At 34.8% G+C, this 27,442-nt stretch overlaps 3 protein-coding genes and 2 long non-coding RNA genes across 12 annotated transcripts; 1 reads left to right on the top strand and 4 right to left on the bottom strand.

The window, feature by feature from the left end:
* The first annotated feature begins 82 nt into the window (after nt 1–82).
* LOC137747094 (uncharacterized) lies at nt 83–758 on the top strand. Its single transcript, XR_011069915.2, has 3 exons — nt 83–261; nt 365–547; nt 651–758. It is a non-coding gene; the product is annotated as an uncharacterized LOC137747094 (long non-coding RNA).
* Nucleotides 759–1,812: 1,054 nt separating this feature from the next.
* On the bottom strand, nt 1,813–5,313 carry LOC148698829 (uncharacterized). Its single transcript, XM_088677843.1, has 14 exons — nt 4,968–5,313; nt 4,793–4,863; nt 4,568–4,711; nt 4,355–4,444; nt 4,187–4,243; nt 3,987–4,025; nt 3,698–3,845; nt 3,437–3,583; nt 3,206–3,289; nt 2,792–2,904; nt 2,528–2,617; nt 2,389–2,445; nt 2,222–2,260; nt 1,813–2,124 (listed from the first exon to the last, which is right to left on the bottom strand). The coding sequence occupies exons 1-14, from the start codon at nt 5,032–5,034 to the stop codon at nt 1,936–1,938; spliced, it is 1,335 nt and encodes a 444-aa protein (XP_088533969.1). The 5' UTR covers nt 5,035–5,313; the 3' UTR covers nt 1,813–1,935.
* A 6,836-nt stretch (nt 5,314–12,149) lies between these two features.
* LOC137746681 (KRR1 small subunit processome component-like) lies at nt 12,150–15,581 on the bottom strand. Its single transcript, XM_068486686.2, has 7 exons — nt 15,213–15,581; nt 14,784–14,860; nt 13,883–13,987; nt 13,148–13,237; nt 12,784–12,840; nt 12,640–12,678; nt 12,150–12,547 (listed from the first exon to the last, which is right to left on the bottom strand). The coding sequence occupies exons 1-7, from the start codon at nt 15,370–15,372 to the stop codon at nt 12,398–12,400; spliced, it is 678 nt and encodes a 225-aa protein (XP_068342787.2). The 5' UTR covers nt 15,373–15,581; the 3' UTR covers nt 12,150–12,397.
* Nucleotides 15,582–18,872: 3,291 nt separating this feature from the next.
* Nucleotides 18,873–20,936, bottom strand: LOC137719299 (uncharacterized). The gene is made up of 5 exons (XR_015958760.1): nt 20,463–20,936; nt 20,186–20,312; nt 19,590–19,675; nt 19,084–19,168; nt 18,873–18,997 (listed from the first exon to the last, which is right to left on the bottom strand). It is a non-coding gene; the product is annotated as an uncharacterized LOC137719299 (long non-coding RNA).
* A 1,031-nt stretch (nt 20,937–21,967) lies between these two features.
* On the bottom strand, nt 21,968–25,675 carry LOC137748583 (uncharacterized). 8 transcript variants are annotated; one of them, XR_015958757.1, is made up of 9 exons: nt 25,122–25,669; nt 24,910–25,034; nt 24,401–24,451; nt 23,498–23,639; nt 23,261–23,400; nt 23,086–23,152; nt 22,906–22,988; nt 22,492–22,591; nt 21,968–22,256 (listed from the first exon to the last, which is right to left on the bottom strand). XR_015958757.1 is itself a non-coding variant. In XM_088689774.1 (9 exons), exons 3-6 carry the CDS (start codon nt 24,426–24,428, stop codon nt 23,120–23,122), a joined length of 324 nt encoding a protein of 107 aa, XP_088545900.1. In that variant the 5' UTR covers nt 24,429–24,451; nt 24,910–25,021; nt 25,122–25,675; the 3' UTR covers nt 21,968–22,256; nt 22,492–22,609; nt 22,906–22,988; nt 23,086–23,119. The 8 variants fall into 8 exon arrangements, 4 of the variants coding, with proteins under 4 accessions (XP_088545900.1, XP_088545906.1, XP_088545902.1 ...); XR_015958754.1 differs by having other exon boundaries at nt 24,910–25,021; nt 25,122–25,668; XR_015958759.1 differs by having other exon boundaries at nt 23,261–23,371; nt 25,122–25,667.
* Nucleotides 25,676–27,442: the final 1,767 nt, after the last annotated feature.

Raw genomic sequence — 27,442 nt, 5'->3', positions numbered from 1 at the left:
GGTTTTACAGGAAAAGCAGGTACCAAAAGAGAGAAGCTTAAAAGGAAAAAGCTTTAAGGCCGTTCAAGATAACCGACCCCAGTCATGGAAGGATTTAGAAGACCACGCTAAGAACAAGATGCATGATGGTTCGCTTGTCGAGTTCGCCGCCGAAGATCAAGCATTTGGTCACTCAAGGATTGTGTTGCTTGGAAGAAGCAGTATTTTGGATTTAATTGAAATGCGGCAACTTGAACTAGAAGTTATAGCGGCTTACATGAGGTAACGTTTCTCTCTGTTTTAGAATATGATCCAAATACAACTCTTTTAGTAAAACTGTATGTTCAGTCGCTTAGAATAACAACAACATTTATATTTTGGACAGCCACTTATATGAGCAGTCTAAGAATTCAACCACAACTTCAGTGGTAAGATTTGTGGATCCCGCACATGTTTGCAACACTGGGAATTCGAAGAACCCACAGATTCAAGAGCGGGCAGGCCGGCTGACACAACGACTGATGCAAGTGACATCGAGCAGTATCTTTCTTATACCATATAATCCTACGTAAGTCAACCTTTGTCAAATTTTATTTACTTTTCCTTTAGTTTGTGGTCCAGTAGAGAGAATGATATAGAGCACGTCTAATAACATTAATTCAACTTTGCAGAAATCATTGGTTTTTGACAATCATAAGTCAGAGTAAAGATATCGTCTATGTCATGAATTCAATTAATAATTGGGCGCTGGACGAAAACTGGAAAAATGTTATCAATACGTAAGTTAGTCTATCATAGCAAGTTATCCAAAGTTTGTGATTAAAAATCGTTCACTATGAGTTAAGTCTCTGTTTTGGTGTTGTAGTGGGATTAAAGGATATAATGAGCAAACTGGGAGACAACATAAAGTACCAGAGTGGAGAATCCTGCAGGTACGTTAGGGTTTAGGGTATTATATCATTCGATTAGTTGATTTATCACTATGAATTTAATACACAATCACAAAATAAAGCTATTTTGGTGTACAAATTCAGGGCACTCCTCAGCAAGAAGGTGTGGTAGAATGTGGCTATTTTCTCATGCTATACATGAAAGAGATAGTTAAAGATTCAACCCTGTCGTTTCACACTAAGGTACTATCTTTTGGTGATGGTTAATTTGCATTTATTAACAAAAAAAAAAAAAAAAGATTTAATGAGCATGAAGTTTGAATTTGTATAATTAGTTGTTTTTGTTTGGTTCGCTTGAGAATAGGGTTGGAATATAACTTACTTCTCATACTAGTTTCAGTTTGCTAGCACTGAGAAGGTATACACCCCAAAAGATATTGACTCGGTACGATATGAATGGGCTACTTACGTCAGCAGCAAGTTACCTCAAGATACAAGTTCTGAATTTTAATGATATGAGATCATTAAATGTTCTGTGCAACTCGTTCTGAGATTTTGATGTAGGATTATCTACTACTTTGTAAGCGAGGAGTTGAGAAAGGAGTACCAACTAATATGGCATATATGCACGATAACTATCTGCTATATGTATGATCGATCAATGAGGTTGAAAAACAATGAAAGCATATGACACCACCATTTTAGGGTTAATATACATGTATGATGTTAATATACCTACGCTATAGGGCAAACACAAAAAACTTTTATATTTTACTTTTATATAGGTAAAAAATAAAATTAATTTGTAATAAATGAAGGTGGATTACGTTATAGAGCAAACACAAAAAGGACTTACGAATGAGGTAGATTAAAAAAAATGTGGTACTGATAAATATATTTAATCTAAGACACATATGCCCTAATGATAGACACCAATGATATCTACTTATAAGTGCATATGTTAATATTAATATGTAGTTTATTTTTCACATTTCATTTGGATCAAGGTATGAATCAAAAGCCCCAAAAAATGTAATGTAATTTTGACATCTCCCAATAATCATTCCTATAACCCAAAAGTTCTTGGTCCTTTGACAAAGCGCAACGTACCATAATAAGCCCTCGCACCTCGAGTTCTAATCTTGTCAATAAGGTGTCCAGCATGGATTTTGTAATAGATGCAGTCTTCCACAACTATCCTGACTAGCCTTAATCCTTCGAATGATCCCGTAGCGACAACTGTTTCTGTCTTCCACTTATCATTTACGTAAAAAAAAAATTAAGTATCATCAAACAGAAAAAGGTAGTGTCTAATGTAGCAACCAAAACTACAAACAAAGATTAAAACTTACATTAACGACGATAAAACAACCTGTCAATTCTGTAAGTGCCTGCATCCCAATCATATATGGTAAACAAATAGCTAAGAGAAAGAATTAACCAACTATTCATTTTCCTTAGGGTTTATCTTTTTCGTTTTAAGACTCAAGGTTTAAAATCTTAAGTAATTTTTATTTACCTTTGTGTAGATATCATCGGGGCCTATGAGAAGTTCCTTCCAGTCACCAGGTTCCACCTGCACGCGATTGAAGAGATTTACGTAGCTGACTAAGCTTACTCTATTCTCACAACATTAGTGGTTCAAAAATTTATTAAACCTTCTTGATTCCAAATTTTGAGATAAGCCCGTAATCTTGATTCCCAAACTTGATGATCTCATACTGCCTTGCTTTCAACAAATCTATTGCCTGAAATAAATAAAAAATTGTTACTCAAATCAGGAAAAAAAATACAAAATACAAAATAGATATCACAGAGGATAAAAGGATAATTTCATTGGCAAAACAAAAAATAAATTATGTGACAGAATAGATGACAGATTAGATGCAAGAAAACAATAAAATTAAAGATGTCTTATGTACCTGAGGTGCCCGATCATTTGGCAAAAGGTCAAGAACGACCCTAGCCTTATCAAAAATATCCTGGTCCACATCCGTTTTCGCTCTTGAGATTGTCATAAAACTCTCAACCTTAGGTGCCAAATTGTTTTTTGTACAAGACACAAACCAAAGAAGATATATAAGAAGCCAATTAAGGTGGCCAAAATGTCCATAACCTTAACCCTAATAGCCAAAACATTTGGCTATAATCTGTATTCTTAGAGAATCCTCAAATGAATTCTCATCCATCTCAAATAATGAAACCTCTTTGAAATTTATGATAAATTAAGTCTCTAACTCTCTAGGGTAGATAATTTGAAACAATTAACAAGGCATTAACAAGGGCATCTAATCTAGATCGTAGATGTACATATTCACTAGAAGATTTGTCATAATGAATTACCAGATGGAGTTCGCATGAAATACCATGCTCTTCTAAGAAAGATTTCACCTTTGGCCAAGCTTCTAGCACATATTTTTCTGCATATAACAGCGAAGGTTTATTTGAAATCAGTTATCTCAAACTGTATGATTGTAATTTATAAGCAACAATTTAAAAACACAACCAAATCCTAATTCCTCCATTCAAACAGATAACAAATTAATAATAAGAGGAGAGGAAGTCACCTTTGTCTTTAGGAAAATTCGTACGGTAATAGATGTTATCTCCACAGCTGTTCGACTCCTCTTCAATTGGCTTGGAGTTGTCGCGCTTCTTGTGGATGTTGTTCTCGTCGACCTCCAATGGTACATGCTGCTTGTTTTGAAACCCTACTAGAAATCAATTAGGTAAATTAATAATGATACGAATATAGAAAATAATGAGAAGAAAAAAGAAAGATATGCAGTTACAAATCACAACAATTCAGATATGAGAATCTTGAATACCATTCATCACCCTGGCACAATGAACACCCGCCTCTTTAACCCTATTGATAAGGTAGTTGGCTGTAACAACATAAACAAAGCAGTCTTCCACAATCATTCTGACTATCCTTAGACCACTAAATGAACCCGTAGCAAGAACATCGTCCCCCTGTTAATTTAATAGAATTTGAAACTAATTACATTAAAAAAAAACTCTCACTTCATCTCGTGGTTCTGTTTAAGATGTACAAAACCAGAAAGAGGTATACAAGTCAAACATTAATAGGAAAGAAAAAGGAACAATACTTACGCAAACAACGATAGAACAACCCGTCAATTCTTGTAGATCCTGCACGCCAGTTATATTGTAAAGCATTGCAAGAAGAAAGAATTAAATATGCCCATAACAAAACGTGAGATATATTTTTGCCTTCTGATATCTCTATTTGTGTCTTTTCATGAACGAGAACAGTGAAAAACATGGTTTCAAATTTAAATCCCTCGTTGCACCTTTAGAAAGCAGCCCCCGGGACCCGGAAAAATTGACCTCAATCCCCAATAATGGCTCTGCATTCAATTAGATCAATATGATCAAAAGTGAGTTTTCCATATAATATTGAGAGATTATCACTTATAAGAAAAATTTGCGGGCACGTACGAAATGTAAGCAATGCACACCTCTGGGATTGCATATTTTGAGCAAAGCCCGCCTACTTGATACCCAATTTTGATTATGTCATATTGAGGATTATGGAGAAATTCTAGTGCCTGCAGTAAAACAAGTTAGAAAATTTATACAGAATAGATCCATTTCCTTCATATGCTGTTTCCGGAAAAGAGGAGAAAAAGCATTGAAAGACTAACTTCAAATCAATTAAACTGATATCTTACAGATAGCAAAGGATCTGCTGATTGAAACTTGGCTACTTTCGGAATATTATTTACGAAAAAAAGGTTAATAACAACGTTAGCCTTGATGAAAATGTCTTCGTGCACATGCCTTCGGAGTGCCGACAATGTCATGAAACCCTCATCCTGACCATATATTTGAATTAACTCTCATCAATCTTGAGTGGATTGCGCAAAGAATATAAGTTTTCATTCATTAGGACATACCAGATCTAGTGTGCATGAAATATCATAAAATTGTAGAGCATGTTTCAGTACGGGCTGAGCTTCTAGCAGGTCTTGTTGCGCACATAGTCATGGAAAGGTTCATATGTCAGAGTATTTGTTTGAATAAATGGTAAGGATAACAATTAAAAATAATAAGAACAAGAGAGGACGTTACCCTTGTTTAAGTAATCATACTTTGCAAAGAAGAAATCGGACGAGGGGAAATCCTTCTCGATTTCCATTAATTCCTGTGCTGTTTTTTTCCCAAGCACGTGAGAGACCAGACGGATTGAAGATTTTGGTGGAAAAGTTGCCAAAGGTAATGGTTAGGAGAAGGTATTTTTGTGGGAAATTTTGGGGAAGAAGAGGAAAATTCAGGAGCTTTTAGGGTTTTAACGCTGCAAAATAAGAGGAGAAATAAGGTTAGGGTTTTAAACTTTAAGAGGTGTAGTCAAACTAGAATTTGAGGAGATTTTAAAGGAGGAGGATTCTCTCTCCTCCTAATCTCTCTTCACTTACATGTACTTACAGTTGAGTTACGTCAACATTTTATATTGATTTTTTTTATAGAGGTAATAAGATAAAATATAAAGTATGAGAGGAAAGAAGAGAAAGGGATTAGAATACGATAGGAGAGAATCCTTCCGATTTTAAAAGACTTTGCATGTTCACCACACATTTTAAATCTTGCCATGTGTCTAACCAAGGTTAACTTTTATATTTTATGTTTCTTTTTTAATGTTGAAAACATTTCGAAGACGACCACGGTAGACGATGATATAGGGCGCGTTTAATAATATATTTCAATTTTGCAGAAATCATTGGTTTTTGACAATTATTAATAGGAGCAAAGATATGGTGTATGTCATGAATTCGCTTAATCATCGGCTGCTAGATGAATTTAATACACAATCACTAAGAATTTAGGGTTTAGGGTATTATATCATTCGATTAGTTGATTACACTATCACTAAGAATTTAATACACAATCACCTATTTTGGACCTTGGTGCACAAATGCAGGGCACTCCTCAATAAAAAGGTGGGGTAGAATGTGGCTATTTTCTGATATTATACATGAAAGAGATAATTGAAGATCCAAGCCTTGTCGTTTCACACTAAGGTACTATCTTTTGGTGCTAATTTGCATTTATTTACTAAAAAATTGATTTCAGGAGTATGAATTAGATGTTGAATTTGTATAATTAGTTGTTTTTGTTTGGTTTGCTTGAGAATAGGGTTGGAATAGAACTTACTTATTATACTTATTTCAGTTTGACAACACTGAGAAGGTATACACCCCAAAAGATATTGACTGAGTACGATATGAATGGGCAACTTTCTTCTGCAGCAAGTTACCTCAAGATACAAGTTCTGAATTCTTATGATATGAGATCAAGAAATGTTCTGTGTAATTCTTTCTGAGATTTTGATGTAGGATTATGTCTACTAGTTTGTAAGCGAGGATTTTAAAAAAGAGTACCAACTAATATGGCATATATGCATGATGACTATCTATTGAAAGAACTTACGAAAGAGGTAGATTAAGAAAAATGTGGTACTGAAAAATATATTTAATCTACGACACATATGCCCCAATGATAGAGACCAACAATATCTACTTACAAGTGCATATGTGATATTAATATGGTTTTTTTCTCCCACATTTCATTTTGTTAAATGGGTACAAATCAAAAGCTCCAAAAAAAACGTAATATAATTTTGACATCTCCCAATAATCATTCCTAGAACCCAAAACTCTTTGCTCCTTTGACAAAGCGCAACGTATCATAATAAAGCCCTTGCACCTCGAGTTCTAATCTTGTCGATAAGGTGTGCAGCATGGATTTTGTAATAGATGCAGTCTTCCACAACTATCCTAACTAGCCTTAATCCTTCGATTAAGCCCGTAGCAAGAACTGTTTCGGTCTTCCACTAATCATTTACATGAAAAGAAAAATTAAGGATCGTTAAACAGAAAATTATGTAGGCACTACAATAATTATGGTCCCTATATTATATATAGATGTTGGTGGCTTCTCGTCTATCAAAGCCATGCTTTTGTCTATTTTAATTATAGGTTGCATTGTAACAATAATATGTTATTAATTGCCTATCCTACCAATGTAAAGTACCCTCCTATTTAAAGGGCTCCATATGTAAGATTAAGAAGTCAATTTAGTGAATTATAATCAATCTAAGAAGAGAGTGATTTTCTCCTCCTTAAAATCAAGTGTGAAACTTGGTTGTGTTGAGCGATTCCACGATTAGCGACGTGAGTGATTCTGTTGCCCCTGGTTGAGTGATTCCCAGGTTACTTCCCCTTGTCTTTTCGAGCCCCTTGGTCTTTTCTGCATCAAATGGCATTAGAGCAGGTTTTTCGCTGCAGTTGAAGACTATGGCTTTGATTTACAATTTATTTAAAGAGCATACTATTGAAGAAATCACTTTTGTTAATTAGAATTCCCCATCAATTTATGATGAGTATGTTGATGATGATAACGACCTCGAAGAGAATTTTTCGATAGGTGTTCTCTTCTAATTTATGGTGAGCAAGATGAAGATTACAAGGTTATGTTTACAGTGGTTAATTACTAGTGTTGCTTGCAACTTGGAGTCAATGCCAATCCTGCTCCAATTTTTTATGAATACTGCTACGGTGACAAAAGAATGAGTTCATCTGTGAAAGAACGGTGTGTGCATCATCATAGAGAGGTAATATTTGACCTTGATACCCATTATATTGTTGAATAATTGGCCAAGTGTCCAAGTGGACAAATGTCCAAGAAAACTTTAGATTAAACAAACCAAAAGTGAGGAACACCTTCCTTGTTTTAGGGAGGAAAAAAGGGAAATGTTTGGTTGCTTTTGAAAAAGGTTTTGAAACAACACCCGTGAGTTTTGGCCTTTTTTCAAAGGCAGATGGAATTGGGTTTATTAGGCTTCTTCTTTTGCAACTTGACGAGTGCTTGTTTTTTGGAGAGAGGGGGAGCGGCAGATGAGAGAAACCAGGGAGAGCATTCGGCTCTCCCATTTGAATATGAGCTGCTCCTTCCCACCATTTGTAATAATCCCATTTTATTAGTAATCACTCAATCAAAGATGTTGGTGCTACTTGTGTAGCTTTTGGGAGAGAAGGATTTTGATATGTGTTTCTTCTTCTCCATTTGTTTCTTAGTTTGAGTGAGAGCTATTGGTTGTATGTGGGATTTGGGTTTGAGAGTTAAAACTCTATTTGTAATCTCCTTTTGATATTAGTGGAATTTCCTCGCCGTCTTGAAACTGGATGTAGGCTTACGCCGAACCAGTATAAATCCTTTTGTCTTTTGGATTATTTGTCTTAATATTTTGCCATATTAGCTTTGATTTCATATTTGAAGCTTCCGCACAACAAGTGGTATCAGAGCTCTGGGTTTCGACTTGGAGGCTTTGTACTAGTATGTCTATGAAATCTTCGAATGACGGTGAAATATGTTTTTTGAAAAAATTCGACAGGAGGAATGACTTTGGCATTTGGTCAATTGGAGATGCTGGCTGCAAAATGCGTGGCGTTGAAGAAAGATAGTAAGGGACTATGTTGCAGTCACTGAGCTCGCAGATTGGATAATGGTTTCAGAAACAGCATGTCTGCTGCAATGTTGCCGTCGATGTTGTTGAAGTGTTGGTGTTCGACAGCTGCAGGTGTAGTGTACTGCTTTTGGTGGGTTCTCCGTTGGTCATCGCTGCACCAGAGGTGTTTGTGGGCTGTTGTCGACGAGTTGAGTGGGAAGGAGAAAAGGTAGAAGCAGTTGAAAATTGAAAAGAAAATGTTGTTGTTTTTTTTTTTTCTTTCGGCATTTGTTTAGGCAGAAGGACATCATGATGACAAATGATGTTGTTGGCTGGAAGAAAAGGGAAAAAGGCTAAGGCTAAGTTTTCTTTTCTTTGGCATTTTTCAACGGCCGAAATTTTTGGTTGTTTTTCCACTCCCATTGGTTGACTTTGGAGCAAGTTGCTGGAAACATTGGAGGAGTTTGTGAGGGCCAATTTGCTGAGTTCTGCGAGTTTGGATAGTGAGGCACCACACTATTTTGGATACACGGCACCACACTATTTTGGATACACCACATGCACTGCAGAACATTTGTGTGGAACCCTCGTGTAGAAGGCAAGTTATATGCTTTCTAACTTTGTTTGGGCCATGGACATTTGGTTGGATTTGTTTGCCACTGCTATTTGGTCTGTTGGTCTCCATCATCTGCAATTAGTTTTCTTGAAGACTCCAGTTGAGGTATGTTTTTTGGATCTCCTACTGATTATTTGAATTTGAAATTTTGGTTGTCCTGTTGGTGCTCATGTGATGATGGTAAACTTGAGTGAAGGGCATATTTTCGTATGTGGTATGTGAGACTTTGTTGCCAAATTTGTAATCAGTTTTGACTTGGAGAATGTGCCATGCTATGTGAATGAGTCTATTGGTGCAGTTTAAGACCATGATGTTTGTGTTCAGGTGGAGTTCATTGTGTGTCCAACTTTGGTATGGTGTACTTGATCTTTTGTTGGTGATATTGAAGAATTTCAGTTCTTCGTTTGAATCACCTTTTGTTTTGATCAAGGCACTTATGGTTTGCAAATTTGGAGAAGACGGTAGAGAAATGGTCTACTTTTGTTGGCTTTGGTACAGTTTGAGTCGAGGTGGAAATTGTTATGAGCACTGGTAAGTTTGGGGAATTTGATTTAGTTCCCGTTGTCTTTAGTGTGTACTTTGGGTGCTTATGGTGATTGTTGATTCGATTCTCTGTGATGCTTTCGGAACTTGACCAAGATGGAGATTGTTGAATAATTGGTCAAGTGGCCAAGTGGACAAATGTCCAAGAAAACTTTAGATTAAACAAACCAAAAGTGAGGAACACCTTCCTTGTTTTAGGGAGGAAAAAAGGGAAATGTTTGGTTGCTTTTGAAAAAGGTTTTGAAACAACACCCGTGAGTTTTGGCCTTTTTTCAAAGGCAGATGGAATTGGGTTTATTAGGCTTCTTCTTTTGCAACTTGACGGGTGCTTGTTTTTTGGAGAGAGGGGGAGCGGCAGATGAGAGAAACCAGGGAGAGCATTCGGCTCTCCCATTTGAATATGAGCTGCTCCTTCCCACCATTTGTTATAATCCCATTTTGTTAGTAATCACTCAATCAAAGATGTTGGTGCTACTTGTGTAGCTTTTGGGAGAGAAGGATTTTGATATGTGTTTCTTCTTCTCCATTTGTTTCTTAGTTTGAGTGAGAGCTATTGGTTGTATGTGGGATTTGGGTTTGAGAGTTAAAACTCTATTTGTAATCTCCTTTTGATATTAGTGGAATTTCCTCGCCGTCTCGAAACTGGATGTAGGCTTGCGCTGAACCCAGTATAAATCCTTGTGTCTTTTGGATTATTTGTCTTGTAATATTTTGCCGTATTAGCTTTGGTTTCATATTTGAAGCTTCCGCACAACATATATATGTGACTGCATTTGGGAATCCTTTATTGCTTTCCATAGTAGGGAAATATACTTGGAGCAAAGCATTTTTCCAAGTCATCAATATCAAAAGGAAATCTAGAAGATTGATGAGCATTTTTCAAAAGAAATTGTTGCTATCATGAAACGGTTAAGGGGTGCACAGAATTTGAGAAAGTTTTGGAAAGCAAAATACTTGAAATATTCTAGTATTTCGATTTGCTTATGGAATTGTAAAAAATTTTGGTGCTAAACTGGCTATTGTGGAATGTACTAGTCGGACATCCGAAATATCGAGGAAAGACCAATGTACACTCGAGGGTGAATTTTTTCGGAGAACAGGAGTCTGATGTAGGCACTACAACAAGTATGGTCCCTATAAATATAGATGTTGGTGGCTTCTCGTCTATCAAAACCATGCTTTTGTCTATTTTAATTATAGGTTGCATTGTAACTATAATATGTTATTAATTGCCTATCTTACTAATGTAAGGTACCCTCCTATTTAAAGGGTTCCATATGTAAGATTAAGATGAAAACCCGTTCCGGAATTTATGGAGCGAAATGACATTTTTGTAACTTCACTAAGTTTGGAATATTGATTTTGAAATGGTTACTTTTGCGCACACCAAACAAGACCCAAAAGTAACAATTTCAAAATAAATATAATCGTCCGACTGCTAGAGAAAGATCATAGTGTATGTCATGAATTCGCTTAATCATCGGCTGCTAGAGAAAGATCGTAATCGTCCAACACCCGCACTATTGGTGTGTACAAATATATTTGTTGGAATTCTGGATGGCAGTCATGAAATCCATGAAACGTTGAACCGTGGGGATGATGGGGTGAAATCGTCGAATGATCAGAACCACACACCACACCCATGGTGGATCTGTGGCTTTGATACCAATTAATAGAAATTTTAGCCTGTAAAGGAAAATACTGAAAGAGAAAAGCTAGGAAAGAGAGACACAAGAAGAGAAGGTGCAGAGAAAGGGAGATATTTGCTTCATGTGTTTCATACTGTTTCGTGTGTTATAAATTTCTATCATTTGTTTTATGACTTCCTTGTACATATGTAGAAAGTGTTTTCTGTGTTAGTCCATGAGTTACATAAAACACATGTTCCATGACTTTAACGTTTCATGGGACTGGTTTAGTGATTTTTTATTATTTATTGGAATCTAAATATTTTTAAGTTAAAATATTCATTAACAATAAATTAGGATAATTTACATAAATTTATTTTTTAAAAAGTTACAAAAAAAAAAAAAAAAAATCTGCCTAAATTCATTATTTAATAATCTTGCATTGGAGGAGAAAAAATACTTTTGGATTTTTATTTTTAATAAACAATATTATCTACACAAGACAGATGATGAGGTTTTGGCTTAGTCTCATAATAGGCTAGCAATAATATGGTTCAAACTCGCATTTGGCGAGAATCAAACCTAAGACCTCTCTCACTTAGTATTACGGTCTAGTGATATTCATCTTCACTTGTAAGTGATATATGATCTTACTTCGATCATGATTGTAAATGGGTACACCCCCATGGGCGGACTTAATCCTTGATATCCTCCTTGAGGATTCCCCCCGCCATGATTGAATTGTTCATAATTAGATTCAACTATCGTTTCATTAAAAAAAAAAAAAAAAGAAAAAGAAAAAAAGGGGACCGTTAGAGAGCAAGCTAACAAATTCCTCTCGTCTCAAAGTGCAGCAGCTGCTGCCGAAAAACTTCCTTCCAAATGTTGGAGTTGGTCTCCATCTTCCCAAAAAACTAGAAAACTGTTCTTTGCAGCCAAATGTAGAATTGCATTCAATTTATCATTGATCGATCAAATACAACCCTAATGCCATATAATGTTGCAGGTGAGCACACACATAAAATACTAAGGCAAGGAAAATTTCTATTATTCATTATTTTCTTTTTATCAGGAGGGTAGGGTCGTAGGGGATTCAAACTTAGGAAGTTTTCCAACATCAGAGATAGTATTACTAGACCTTGATAAAACTGCGTTAAGATATTATCCTTGATCCTTCAAATACAATTTTTTGTGTGACGTTTTGATAGATTGAACTGATTTGGACCTTAAGAGTTCATATACGTATATCACCTCAGAAACAAGAAAGATATCACCATAATAAAGCCCCAGCGCCCTGAGTTCTAATCTTACTGATAATGTCGACAGCAGGAATTTTACAAACGATGCACTCTTCCACAATCATCCTGACTAGCTTTAGTCCTTCAAACAAGCCCATAGCTATAACAGTATCGGTGTTCCACTAATCATTTACCAAAAAAAGGTCATTAAGTAGAAAAAAAAAGTCCAGTGCGATGCGACCATCAAAATAAAAAAGAAAACATCAACACTTACGTTAACGATGACAAAACATCCTGTTAGTTCTTCAAGTGGCTGCATCCCAGTTATATATGGTAAAAAAAAAAATCAGAAAACAGTTAGCAGAAAGAATGAAACTATTTTGAGCACATGCTTTAAATTCAAGTCACTTATAGGCACCTTTATGTAGATATCATCTGGGCCAAGGAGAAGTTCCTTCCGTTCATCACATTCCCTCTGCAATCGATAGTAGTATATCACCAGCTTATTAGAAAAAAGCCTTGGGTCTGACTAGGCTCATTGTATTCTCACAACATTAGTTCATGTTTCTTTAAGCCCACATAAACTTCAAACCTTTCTAACATGAAACAAAAGTTTCAACTAATCAACATATTAAAATGCAGAAACTGATAGCTCCGGCAACACAATTAAAAAGAATGATTCAAACACATAAACGACAAGAGTTTAGTAGCTTATATTTCTTGCATGGAAAAATCATAGACATGTCCAGGGTAATTATGCTGGAAGGGATTTTAAGCGACACCTCATCGATCCCAAATTTTGCAATAAGCCCGTCATCTTCATATCCAATCTTGATGATCTCATATTGCCTTGCATTCAGCAGTTTTATTGCCTGGAATCAAAATTTTGTGTACTCAAATCAGAAAAAGAAATTTAAAAAACGCAAAAATTAATCATTTGTATGCAGTCTCAACAAAGGAAAATTTCAGTGCAAGATTAAAGGGGTTGTTTGACAGTTTGAGTCTGTTTCTTTGTATTATGTCTACTATAAACATGTCAAAATATGTATTAAAAATCTACGTGCTTCATGAAGAAGCACCTACCAGGTTGTTTTCCTGCAAATTACGTGCATGTTTAGAAATATTTTTAAAATGACTAGAAGTGCTTTTAGTGAAAGTGTTTTTAGGTTTCAAAAGCACTTCATCTTGGAAGAAACACCATCTACATTCTTTTTTACAGAAAGCACTTCAAGTACTTTTTCAAGATGTACTTGCATCTTTACTAAGGATTGGTTTCAAAAATACTTTCATCAAAAACATTTTCAATCATTTTAAAACACTTCCCCATAGGCATTTTAAGTTCTTCTACCAGTTATGGAGAAGAAGCACTTTTAATTGTTAGATAACACTTTTAACCCATTTAAAAGCAAATCCCAAATAGGTTCAAAAACTAATTATCTTCTAACCTTAGAACTCACTTCAAACCATTTGACCTCGTAGAATAGATGATAGATGCATAACAAATAAAAGATACGTACCCAAGGAGCCAGATCACTTGGCAAAAGGTCAAGAACAACCCTAGCCTTATCGAAAATATCTTGCTCCACAGTCCTCGCTATTGCAATTGTCATGAAACCCTCAGCCTGCCCATAATTTTTTTATTTTTTTATATATATATATAAGAAAAACAAAACTAAAGAGAATAACAAGCCAAGATGGATCCATACACAAAACAAACCAAGAAAATATAGCCTAAACCATTTTAACCACATTTTAATGCATTCCGTATCAGCTTTCCAAAATTAGTGTATCTAACGGAAATGAGAATGTTTCATTGGATTTGCGGGCACACAATAAATGATAGGATTAAAAATGAGGTTATTCGAGGTAAAGTATGAGTGACCACAGATAAAATGAGAGAAAATGGGTTGAGATGGTTTGGACACATGAACCGAAGACCTACAAATGTCTTGGTTAGAATATGTAACTATGAGATGGAAGCTCAGGGCAAAAGGGGTAGAGGAAGACATAGAAAAACTTTAAAAGAGACTATAGAAAAAGTATGGAGTACTTGGCACAAACCCAAGCGCAATGGCGTTCTAAGATTTATACAGTTGTCCAATTAGTGAGATAAAGCTTGGCTGTGGTTGTTATCTACTTCGATTTGGGTAATTCATGGATGTAGAGTCCCCAAAGGAACATTGATCAGTCTCCAATCTTGAAAAGCTTTTGAAATTTATCCCAAAGTCTCTAACACTTTGTCTGGCTCACGTGCTCTCCCTCATTCACTTAATAAACTATAAAGTGTTTTACTTCTGAACCTCATTCACTTATAACTATAAATTGATTTACTTCTGAACCTAATGTTTATAATTTGCAATGTATCGACCTAGAGTAGATTTGTAACAACGATATACTTATTCACAAGGAATACCTTACCAGATGCAATTCGCACGAAACACTGTGATCTTCTAAAAAAGATTTCACCTTCGGCCAAGCACCTAACACATAAATTTCTGCACGTAACAATGAAAATTAAGGACCATAAGGTGAGAAAATAGTTGGTCCTTTTTTTTGGTCATCAGAAAATACTTGTTCCAATAATGGCAGCCTTACCTTTTAAATTCCTACAGTATTCTTAAAAAGATATGGCATAGTTTGTAGTTTTCAGATTTTAAACCGTCCGAGGGATTTTCATAGGTTTGATGATCAATGAGTCTTAACTAAAATTGCTGATCAAACAATAAGAATTCAGGTTTATGAGACATTAAAAACAATTGCAAACCTAAAGTCCTCCAAACGAAGGGACCATAAATTTCAAAGCAGTTTTAATAAACAAATAAATAAGAAACTAGGTAGAAAGGTTACCCTCATCTTTAGTGAAATCTGAACGATAATAGATATTATCTACATAGAAGTTTGGGTCCTCGTCCCACGGCTCCAACTCATTATGCTTCTCAAGGATGCTGTTCTCTTCGATTTCCATTGTTACTGCTGTTGTTTTTGAATCCCTTTTCTTAATCAACATTTTTTATAACCCTAGACACACACATATATATAGAGAACTTTTTAAAGAGACGAGTCAGAAGGGAAAGGGCAACAAATTAATTAAAATACACGCGTTAAAGCCGTGGCAAGAAATTTTAACCCTTGGATATATGTGAATGGTCAGGATTAGAGAATCCTAATCCCCCAAGGAGATTAGCCTTTATAAACCTTAAGCCGGTGGAATTTCAATCCAAAACCTCCACAAAGCCCTAACTTTATAATCTTCAACATAGGGAATTTCCGTAATCTCACTGACATCTCTCTACTAAATCCACGCCATGAAAACAGAACAATTGAGGGAGATCGAGAAGGTTTATCCCCTTTCTCTGCGCACTTCCCTAAAGACAAAGGTAAATTCCTCTCCTTTTCTTATCATTGTTATCCTTTCTTATTTCTACCATATTTTTTTTAGAACAAAGTGTTCTCACCTGCGAGTCATCTTTCCGTTGCTATGTGTAGAAAAATATGTGCAAGAAGCTTGGCCCATGGTAAAATCGGCTCTAGAATTTTATGATATTTCATGCTCACTAGATCTGGTATGTTTCAACCACTAGTACTACAATCTAGTATTGTTATTCTTTTTTTTTTTAGTAAGTGAGAGGTCTTAGGTTCGACTTCAATACCACATATTATTATATGTGTCCATGATATGGTTTAACCTAAATTTCCTTACTCATAAATTATACATTGTTGTTTCAGAAAATAAATTTTGCTATGTCCTACCGTCATAATAGACATTGTTTTAAAGCTCTTAATTGTGTAGAATTTTTAAATATGCATGAATTATAGATCTTTGTGAAATCAACTTCAGATTGATTAGTAGTTAAATTCCAATTATGCACAATTTTGCTTGTCTGGGATTTACGGACGATCTTGTCCATTTGTCTTTTTTATCTCCTCTCTTTTTCTTTATTAAAAGTAAATATGGTCAGGTTGAGGGTTCCATGACAATCTCGGCACTCAGATGGCACGTGAGCGAAGTTATTTTTATCCAGGCTAGGATTGTTCTTTTCCTTTTTTCAACAAGTACTGTTTCAGCACCTGAGGGTCGTCAGATCCTTTATGATTCGAAGTAGTTTTTCATATCGCGTTTGAACTCTCCTTGATCTCATAAAACATAATTTCTTTTCTCTCTTGTGGTAGCAACATGACAATGATTTTGAGCTATTTCGTTTTACTTTTCTGATTTTAGGGCACAATATTTGATTGTAGGCAATAAAATATCTGGGAATGCGTTTATTTTCAATCATCAAAATTGGGTTTCAAGTGGGCGGGCTTTGCTCAAAATATGGGATCAAGAGGGTATGTATAATTCTTAAAGATTTCCTTTCATTTTTTTATGGTGTCTGCCAACTCACTTCATGAAAAACTTGACCATTGACACTGACATTAGATGCGAAGAATACGGTGAGTAGAAGGCCTATCAATGACTAATCGTATGAGTAAACAACATATAATCGGATTACCACTAATTGTCCTTTTACATATCTCATTATGTGTAACCAAGGCTCTAAAAGATGTTAGGCGCTAGTCGGGCGTCGGCTGGGGCCTAGGCGAATTTTTAATTTTTATACAACATATAAATTTAAACTTCTACTTATACTTAAAAAAAGCATATAATTGTACTAGGATATGTAAATTGCAAAATAGAATAATATATAAATTAAAACATATTGCAAACATGAAGTAGAATTATATATAAATTATAAAGTATTGAAACGTAATGAAAACAAGGAGAACAATGTATAATGAGTGTTCAATCAAGTTTTTAACAAGTCTCATATAATTTATTGAAAATACAAATTAAAGTTATTTATGTTCTGTCTAAATGAGAGTTGAGACCTAGGAAGTGCCTAGACAGGTCTAGGCCCCTTTCTTTAATGCTTAAGATATGCAAAAACTTTCTAATTTTCAGCTTGGTATAATCTTGTGTGCATGCAGGAACTATTTCCTGAACTGAAGGCATTTCTTGTAGGCCCTAACTGTTCCTATCTAAAGGTGCATATAGCTTCACGTTTTGTTAGGAACATGTTTAATTCCTTCCTTCTACTTGTTTAATTAAATTTCATAAATATAATTGGGATGTAGGCCCTTCAAGAATTGACGAGCTGTTTCGTTGTTGTTCATGTAAGTGTTATTGTTCCTTTTTTAATTTTATATAAAGATGTCTGTATTCTGCATCTTTTTAGTCTAAAACATATATATGGTCATATCGACCTGATCTTAACAAAACCTCCATTTGATCTAATTGTGATTGTTGCAAATTACCCCCCTACTAAATGAGTCTTAATTTGCTTGTAAATGATCAGGACGACGTTGTCTTTGCTAAGGGCTCATTTAATGGACTAAGGATAGTCAGGATGGTTGTGGAAGACTGCTTTGTTTATAAAGTTTCTGCTGAATCCCTTATCGCCAGGGTTACAAAGGAAGGGGGTTTGCATGGTTGGAGTGCGATGAATGGTATTCGAGATTTGCATATATGATTTGTTGAGATCTGGATGGGGTTTCTTTTCAATGAGAATTGTAGACGTTATGAATATTTGGCTAAGTATACTACTAAGACATTACAACATTCTTCTTAATTGCCTGCATTGCACAATTGACAAGCTATATACTTGACTTGCAAGCCAAGCCACTAACTAACCAAGTAACAACCCTGTACTCTCAGCTAATCAATTCACAATAGCTAATTTGGCAGGCATGTCACCCATTATTCCAACATTTATAAAATTGCTACTATCAATTACAAGAACCACACTAGTATCATATCAGATTACAGAGTAAAGGTTTCCAGTTTATTTGGTTAATTAACACCCACAAGGCGTAAGATTTTTAGTTCTGTGTCAGTCTACCAGACCATTTTGGTGTGGAAACTTTTCCCGCCTACACCAGCAATATTGTGATCATACGTCGTCACCCGGATTCCTTGTTTACAATGTTCATCACCATTCAAGGAGTATGGTTATGCAAAACCTTTATAATTTCGTATGGATTATGCTGATGTGGGCAAAAGGTGGATCAAAATTTTGTTAGGGTTTTCTAGTAGCAACCGAAAATTAATTTTGTTAGGGTTCTGTACTTTATTCGAGTCGCCTTTAATTTTTGCATTTCTTAATAATTAATGAGAACTAGTTGAGTGTAAAAAGAAGTTTAGATAATTGAGCTGGGTGTTCACAAGCAAGGGTGGTTTTTAGGAACTAACTAGAAAGTTTTGCCCGCGCGTTGCTGCAGGATTAGAAATTATGTGAAAAATTATCTTTAAAGGTATAAACACATCAACTTATATCACGTCTAATTGAATTACTGCAAAAACATATTGACGTGCTTAATATGAAAATCCATAAACTATTCAACAATATGAAATCCAACAATCTCTAAAGATGAAAAATGAATGTAGAAATTCAGCAATCTCTAAAGATGAGAAACGAACGTAGAAATCCTAACAATTAACAAATTCTTAGTAAATGACCACAAAAGAGGTATAAAAAAGTAATTCAACTTCTTAATTTAAATCAGTTCTCACCATAACAAAAATAATGATATCGTTTTCACATTAACTTGGATTGATTTCGATCACCAGCATTAATAAAACCAGTGACTCCAACCTAAGCAAGCAAACGACCAAATTAGATCCAAGCCAATCAACTTCGAATTTAACCAAATAAAAAAAAATAATTACAATTGAACTAACCTCTTCTTCCCATATGAAGTAGTTGTTGTTCCCTGTTTTGCCTTTGTGAACAGTACATTGTTCACTCTCAACACACAAAATAATCCTGTGATACACACACCAAAAGCAACAATAACAATAAACAAAACATACTTAATCTCCACATAAACATTAATCTCCAATCAGCTGACTCAATCGTTCAATGTTCTTTAACACAACTATGTGTCAATCTAACAATTTTTTTTTTTTTTAATCATATTTACAGGAAGGAGCAAACATATACACATAACAGATGGTTAAGTTTTAGCTGATAATGGAGCAATGGTAACAAACACTGCAGCTGTAACTCAAAGGTTAAACTGGTCTTGCAGTGTATGAAAAACTGTTTATTCGAGTGTGAGTTTGTCAATAATTGATAAGTTTGTGCATTGATAGTTAAGACGAAAGAAAGACTAAGGCCAATCAATATTCAAATGCAATAATTTTTTTTATGAAAGTGAACGGAAGACAATGTGAGAACAGCATACCTTATAATGAACGATGATCGGAGACAATGTTGTATGCAAAAATTCGTTAGCCTGTTTACTGAAGAGTAAATGTGTGAAATAGTACGCTGAAAAAGAAGAGTAAATAAAGTATAAGTTGAAATATAGACTCAGAGTCACATAGTAAAAAATTTAGGAAATAAATGAGTAAGAATAAACTGAAAAAGTATGCTACAAAAGATCAACCACTATGAATCTTCTTGTACAACAGAAAAGCAAATTTTTCTTTCTTTTCCAAAAACATACAAACTCAGCTCATCTTTTGCATAGCAAAAGATGGACCCAAAGGAGATTCCAAAAAAGACAACCCCGTAGGAGACGCACTATAGTTTCTGCCCACCACAGAGCTTAATCTCTGTCCACACACTATCCATACCCCTTACTGAATCAAAACCCCTAAATCGAACTGATCACAAAACTGGATTACTGCTCTTACTATGTTAGACATACCCACACTTATCAATTTACACATAAATTTCAATTCTGAATCATTTGGGTTTCCAAAAAATTCCACAGAAATGCAAAAGTAGACAAATAAACTGAAACAAAATTATGTGCACTGGGGAATCAAGACTCACCCAAAATTGCTATCCAATGCCCTACAATTGAGAACACGTTTACAAAGCCTTTCAAAGGCTCATATTCAACTTTCATATGCAAAGACTCTAAGCTCCAATTGTTATTTCTCAACTCTATTTACTTCAGCTGCATAACAGAAAGAAAAAAAAAATTTATTTAACTATAATTAACTAATCTGATTTAAGATTAATAAAAAAAAAGTCGGAAATTTCAGCTTTAAAATTACATCTCAGGCTGGAAGTCGAATAAAAAACGTAGAATTTCAAAACTCCTCACCTTAATGTCAGAAACCCGAAAAACCGGATCTCCTGAAACCAAAAAGAAAACCAAATTAAATCTGAGGCCAAAATTCCCAAAATCACAACCAAAAAATTTAAATGAAAAACCCGTTTATAAATCCAAATTTACACTCCCAAGCACATAACATTCAAAGCCCACACCAAATCGGCAGCAGGAAACGTGATCCGCTCCAAATTTTCTGCAAATCGAGACCAAACTGACTATTTTTTAGCAAGCGAGCGTTGTCGTCTGCAGCCACCGACAAAAGGATCTAAACAAATTTTACTGACTTAACCATTTTTTGGAAAAAGCCGAGACACAGAGAGAACTCGAGATGGGAGAGCAAGGCCAGGATTGAGAGAAGGTTTGTGAGACAGATAGAATGGGAAAGAAGAGTCCAGAAAAGAGAAAAGCTGTAGTCCACGCCTCGTGGAAAACAGGGACACAAACGGAAAGAAAACAGAGAAGTGAGGGCAGTTCCGTCCGGACACTGGTCATCCACAGTAAACAACCCCTACGGGTTTTAGTATATATGATGTTGGATACAAAGATATAATAAATACATAAATCAAATAGAATGTGAATCACCTTATTGTTAACCCATTGTAAGTGAAATGTCTTATGTTCGATTTTTGCCAAAGGCGAATTTGAACCACATTATTACTAGCCCACTCCCTAGCCCCTTAGTGTAGATAAATATCGTTTGTTAAAAAAAATCAAATAGAATGTGACTGTAGAGATACAAAACATAAGTTCGAATAAAATTATGATATATTTACATTGAGGGGGTTAGGGAATAAATTGGTTGCGACTTGCCAATCCCGAGATTTAAATCTAAAACCTCTTACTTACAAGTAAAGAGAAATACCACTAGACTGAAATACTAAGAGCTAGTTTGATATTGTTGTGCTTTAAAAAAAAAAAATTGTTTCTATTGTGCTTTGAGAATAAACAATTGTAAAATAAAGTTGTTGAATGTTTGATAAACTTTTATATAAAATTAATGTGGATATGTTAAATGACTAAAATGATATGGGATTGAATGTGATATAATATTTGTCATAGAGAATAATGCAGGGGCAAAATTTTTATTTTATAAAGTATGTGGAGGTATACTTATTGTTTGAAAATTTCGTTAAATGGGCACTGTTCACTATTCTTTGATAAAAAAAAAAAAAAAAACCTTTTTTTAGAAGCATGGTAGACTCTGCTTCTTCTTTTCTACTATCATTGACAACAATTTTTAGAATTTTTTTTTTAATTTTTTTATTTTTACCAAACACATTTGTTGTGTTGCTCCAAATTTTTAATCAGCTGTTTTTTTTTGAAGCACCATAATCTTAAACCAACTCTACGTGGCTAGACAAACACAATGTTAATCCACACCTTATTTTGCATTTTATCATTTATTTGTGCCATTTGTTTTATGATAGCCTTTTAGTGGCAGACTAGCAAAAGTGTCTGCGCGTTGCTGCGGGTGTTTAAAATATTTTGATAATATGTACATTCAGAAAACAGAATTTATTGAAGTTAGATTTATATACCTAAGATGGACATTGGCAGTGTGCAATTCCTCACTGTTATAGAGCTATATTCATGTACAAAAGTTTATAATATCAAAATCGTTCAAATACGAAAAATATTCATGTCGATATCAGAAGCTTGGCACCACACATCTGCTCAGTGTTTATGATTTTTCCTGTTCAATCTTTTGGTCTTGCTTGTTTGGGAATGACCATCTTTTTCTTGGTCATCATGTTATTTTTTGCTTTGTCCAGAATTTTTCTCTTGCTATATATTAAGAATTGGAATCAGTAAGAATTGAATATATAAAAAAATGAATTTTTTCAACCTATTTAACCAATGAATTGATGGAAGAGCGAAGAGAAACACAAAAAAGGCCATTATTCAATTATATGGAGAATTACTTGATACGTACAAAAGGTTTAAAAATTAAACTAACATTTAAAATATTAAAAAAAAAAAAAAAAAAAGGATGAGATGGAGTGGAGTGGAAATCACATACCAACATCAAGCTTAAAATTGTAGTGCTCATTTGTAGTGCTATCTGCAATTAGTCCTATAAGGAGCTTTTGCACTGGTTGATGTCTCGGTCTTTTCCTTAGCTGTATGTACGTTGTAAACTTGGGTAGATGAGAAGCAGAAGAAAATAAAAATATAAGTTAAAGTTACAACTTAACTATCTATGTTGATTCATGTCCAACACATAATAAGAATAGCGAATCATTTTTCATCTTGTGCACTGGTTTGTCATTGTCACTAGAATTCACAAATTCATTTACTCCGAATTTCTTAGTTATGGCCAGGGAAAGAATGTTTAAGCAAAAATATGTTCTATGTTTTCCCACTAAACTACCTGTTAAACCAAAGCCAAACGTTAAAAATAAAAAATAAAAAATAAAAAATAAAAGATAAATACCTTCGTCAAACCTCTTGGGCTTCAAGTCCACCGACTCCACCCCGATACTCTGGCGCCTCAGAAATTTTTCCACCTTTAATAGCCTAGATCATCCATGTATTAGTATAAATACGGAAAAAAAAGTAAATGCAATTTATTAGAACAAAGAATTCGGAATCAACAAAGTTTGTCCAAACTTACAGCAAGGCCAATAAACAACACTGAGGATAATTTTTCATTTTGCTAACATTGAGAGGGGAACCCAAACCTGATGTTAAAAAACAAAATATTCAGTAATAATGCAAACGATTCGATATGTAGTATCAGTTGAGGATGCATAATTCAAGGCTCTAAAGCATTGAGTACAACACCAAACCTGTTGGTATGGCACAACTAAGGATGCAAACTTTGTCCAACTAAGCAAGGGGCTTGATTTTGGAAAGACGGCCAGAATGAACAACAATGTATTCACTCGAAGTAAATGTGCCTGGAAAACTCTACTCATAGTTTATAAATCTGCAATTCTCAAAGCTTAATCATATAAAATCATATATATATATATATATATATATATTATGTATATTATATGTATGTAGTAGATATTATTGCTGACCTTTGGCAGAAGTAGAGTTCAATGTGATAAACTGAGGTATATTTGACCTTTATCCTCATTTCCATGGCCTTAGGTAGAGCAACCTTCACCCTCTCCATCACCAACAGCTTCCCTGCTTCCCATGCAACCGCTGATGCAAAATCTACAACACAGAAATCCCAAATTGAGGAGTAAAGACATGCGAAATGAAGAACAATGGACCTAGCGGGCAAAGAAGCTGATTGGTGTTCATAAAAAAGATATTTTAGTTTTAATTACCTTATATCATGAATAAAATAAGGATAGATTGTGTTTACCCATTTTTTTGTGCAGGAAAGAAGGCTGGTTTTGCATGATTTGGGAATGACCTTTTTTATGGCAATTTTATACGATGTGATCAAATTTTTGCACGCTTGTCTTTTTGAAATGTACATTAGATAAAATTTTGATTGAACATATGAAAAAGATAATGTTTTAGTATGGTGTAAATACAAAATTACAGGTGTGTATTAGTTGGGATAGCAAAAGCTTTACAAATGAGGTTACAATTGAGGGTTAAACTGCTCAGTCATCATATGCAATCACACAATGTAGACTGATTGGTATGTTTAAGCAGCAACGACAACACTTTTCGTTTAGGATAGTTAGCAATATGTGTAGTACATGTATGGCTCTAATTGGTTCTTAATTATTAACTATTATAAGACTAAAATCTCTTCTCAAGCTTGTAAAGAAGCTTGAGTTTAAATTGATTTTTCTAATTCGAACAAAACTCTACTCAGATACTTCAAATAATGGAAATCATACAAAAAGCAAGCATCCTGGTAGCTAGTTAGTACATGAAATCATGTTATTGTTAATATGTTAAACATATGAGAGATAATTTTATCAAAATAAATAAAAGATGGTGGAAGAATGGTGTACCTTCGAATGAATGATGATTGGAGGCCATGCTATACAGAAAAGCTGGTTATGCTGTAAAACAACAATAAGCAGGAATAAATTTGTATGTATGAAATTGTTTTCAGAACTGGAAAAGTCAGAAATATTGCTAACTACTTGCTGGGAGAATTTTTTAGGTGTTTTTGTTTAAAACTGGCTCTACAAACATGCATCAAATAAAGTATGTAATTCTACAAACAAAGAGTACGTATGTAATTTATCAATCTGCCCAGTTTTCATAGATTTCATAATTTATCAACCTACAAACATGCTCTCCATAAACCGATTGACTTTTCTGGTTCATTCGAAATACCCCCATTAATTGAAAAACAATTATCAATTACAAAATAAGCATGTAATCCGATCAAACCCAATATCCAAGCAAATAAAATCACACAGAATTAAACACTAAAAAGAAAAACACAAACTCCACTGATCCAAATAAGAAACGTAGAGACAATTGTGAAAAAATGGAGGCAGGGACGGCATACCCAAACCAACAGTAGCGTTCCAGCTCATGCGAATTCTCAGACTTGTCAGTAGAGGAAGCCAAACACAGAATATGCCTTAGCCGACAAATTCTCAACAAGCCGCTACAACTCACTGCAAAATGAAACTGTTAGGGTTTCATTCAAACGAACACAAATTTGAAAAAAAAAAAAAAAAAAAAAAAAAATTATTATGCAGCAGTTTTGGAAGATACCAGAGTTCAATACAATTTGCCCGACGATAATTTAAAGGCACGCCGTGCTCAGTCCCAACTCCGGGATCGCCGACGAAAACAGAGTCCAACACTCTGAAATTCTTGCACCAACGGCCACGAACGCTCGAAACCAATTTTATAAGCTTCGACAAAACGTTGTTGTCAGTTTCGACAAAAACCTTGACTACCTTAAAATTTTGATCCCGACGATGGCAAGATGAGAACAAAACGCTGACCAACAAAGGGTTCGTCACCGGAGAAGACCGGAAACAAAACACCCAATAAAATCAAACAAAGGGTTGCACACCGGAGAAGACCCGAAACCAAATCCAAAATAAAATTAAAGTCAGGATCTCTGCTAAGACTATTCTGCGAAGAAAGAGCAAAGATTTGGCAGCAAAAGAGGGAACGATGAAGAGGGAGAAAATCGCACAGCAAGGAAGGTGAAAAACAAAGAGGAAAGGTCAAGTAGAAAAGATGCGGTCCAAGCAGATAAAGAAACGATGAAAGACGCGTGACCGGGAAGAGCAAAAGCGACTTTTTACTGTATAAAAAATGAAACAGTAGCTATCCAACGAAGAAACTCGAGGGTATTTCCGCCTTTCACTGTTTACGAACAGTGAAAACAGTGCCAACGAAACTGGGTTTTAAGTATATGTATAATTTTCATTTAATTTTAATCTTGAACAAAAGCTGTAATTTTATTTTTTTCTACAAATTTTTTGTGGCTTTTCGGTTAAGAACTTTTACCTTTGCCCTAAAGATCACGATTTTCTCTATTCTATATATATATTCCTCTTTTTTATTTTTTATTTTTTTATTTTTTTTTTTATGAATTGTATATATTTTTATTAAGAATGTGTGGATAACACACCTCAACTTTATATTTTATTTTCGGTATTTTTATTTACCAAGATACTTTTGTTAGACAAAGGTAGACATACCAATCAAATCTGCTTTATTACATTGTGATCAAGTAAGAGAGAGAGTTTCCTCACAAACAAAAACCCTCATCAGATGAACCAAAGCTAACACACCACCAATAAGGGTTAGCATTTGGAACATACAGAATTTCTACATTCCTCTGTCTCTTGCCCCTCTCTTCATATGTCGCTTTTAACATCCTCAGGTTCCATAACCTTTAAATTATTAAAGTCGTAACATAACTGGCCTGCATCTTGAGCGGTCAAAAGTACTTTAAATTCTGTACTCGTCTCTTTTAGTCGGCAAACAATCTATTTTTGAATCCCTTGGGCTGATTCTCGCGCTCGTTACATATCACTGAGATAGTGCTCGATCTACTAAATCTCTTGGGCTGATTCACGGGTCTAGTACCTTGATCTTTCAGCACTTGTGGCTCTTCTCATTGTAAAACAATTTACAAAACTCTCAAGCTCTCTCTCTCTCTCTCTAATTCTCTATGCACTCTTTTCTACATTTCTTCAATCCTCACATGGTATCCTCGTCAAGAAACAATCCGGCGCTTCTGCAATCTCCTTGAAAATTTCTCTTTCTCTTCTCAATTCTCTAGTTTGTAGAACTTCTGAGATAAAATTGGGCAAGTACAATCATCCAATTCCCAAGAAAATTGGAGTTCTTGATCATGAAAATCCACTGTTTGATAAAATGCAGCAGTGAAGAGATTTTTCTCTTCCCACGGTATCAAATCGGCCGGCCTGACCTTCAACAACAGTTGCACCAGTATAACTTGTGATCAATGTTTTCTACGTAGTACTACACACTAACTACCTCATTTTTAAGGTATTGCACGAATACTTTTGCTTTTTGTTGCAACTTAATTTATTTAAGGAGTTTATTTAATTCGCAATGTTGTCTTGAAGAATCACACACACATATATAGTTACTCTATTATTACATGCATAAAGCTTGTTTATCCCAAGAGCGTCCATAAGAAAACACATTTGTTCAGTGTTTTTATTCTTGGTGTTTGAAGCTAGATGGTCTATTTCTTTTCCCTCTTTTCCACTGTTCCATCCATGGCAGCTCCACCACCGGATGTGCAATAACATTTAGTTTGAGATGGCGACATGCATCAACTTCTTAATGAGATAAGGGATAGAGTAATTGATGAACCGTCAGACCAAGAATTAATCTTGTAATTCTTGAATAGGTGGATAAACGGTCAACCTCAGCCTTCTCAGTTAGTTGCCCGGATAGATGTCGATGAATTTCGTAGCCTAACCCCCGAACGACTTTGCAGTAATGATTTGTGCTTAATTCTTGCTTTCCAAGATTTTCTCTATTCTATATATATTTTCCTCTTTCTTTATTTTTTTTTAATTTTTTATGAATTTTATATA

The sequence above is a fragment of the Pyrus communis genome, chromosome 2 (assembly GCF_041283825.1).
Source record: "Pyrus communis isolate YQ-2024b chromosome 2, ASM4128382v1, whole genome shotgun sequence".
Classification (NCBI taxonomy): Eukaryota; Viridiplantae; Streptophyta; class Magnoliopsida; order Rosales; family Rosaceae; genus Pyrus; species Pyrus communis.
This window is presented reverse-complemented; position numbering and strand designations above follow the sequence as displayed.

Coding starts and splice junctions, on each gene's coding strand:
- LOC148698829 (XM_088677843.1), bottom strand. CDS start 5,034: ATGGAAATCGAGAAGGATTTCCCCTCGTCCGATTTCTTCTTTGCAAAG. Junction 4,712..4,792: donor TTTCATGCACACTAGATCTG/GTATGTCCTAAT, acceptor ATATATGGTCAG/GATGAGGGTTTCATGACATT. Junction 2,261..2,388: donor CCGATGATATCTACACAAAG/GTAAATAAAAAT, acceptor ATTGGGATGCAG/GCACTTACAGAATTGACAGG.
- LOC137746681 (XM_068486686.2), bottom strand. CDS start 15,372: ATGTTGATTAAGAAAAGGGATTCAAAAACAACAGCAGTAACAATGGAA. Junction 13,988..14,783: donor TTTCGTGCGAATTGCATCTG/GTAAGGTATTCC, acceptor AATTATGGGCAG/GCTGAGGGTTTCATGACAAT. Junction 12,841..13,147: donor CAAAATTTGGGATCGATGAG/GTGTCGCTTAAA, acceptor TATCGATTGCAG/AGGGAATGTGATGAACGGAA.
- LOC137748583 (XM_088689774.1), bottom strand. CDS start 24,428: ATGGCCTCCAATCATCATTCATTCGAAG. Junction 23,640..24,400: donor CAATCATCATTCATTCGAAG/GTACACCATTCT, acceptor TCTGTGTTGTAG/ATTTTGCATCAGCGGTTGCA. Junction 23,153..23,260: donor TAGTTGTGCCATACCAACAG/GTTTGGTGTTGT, acceptor TTTTAACATCAG/GTTTGGGTTCCCCTCTCAAT.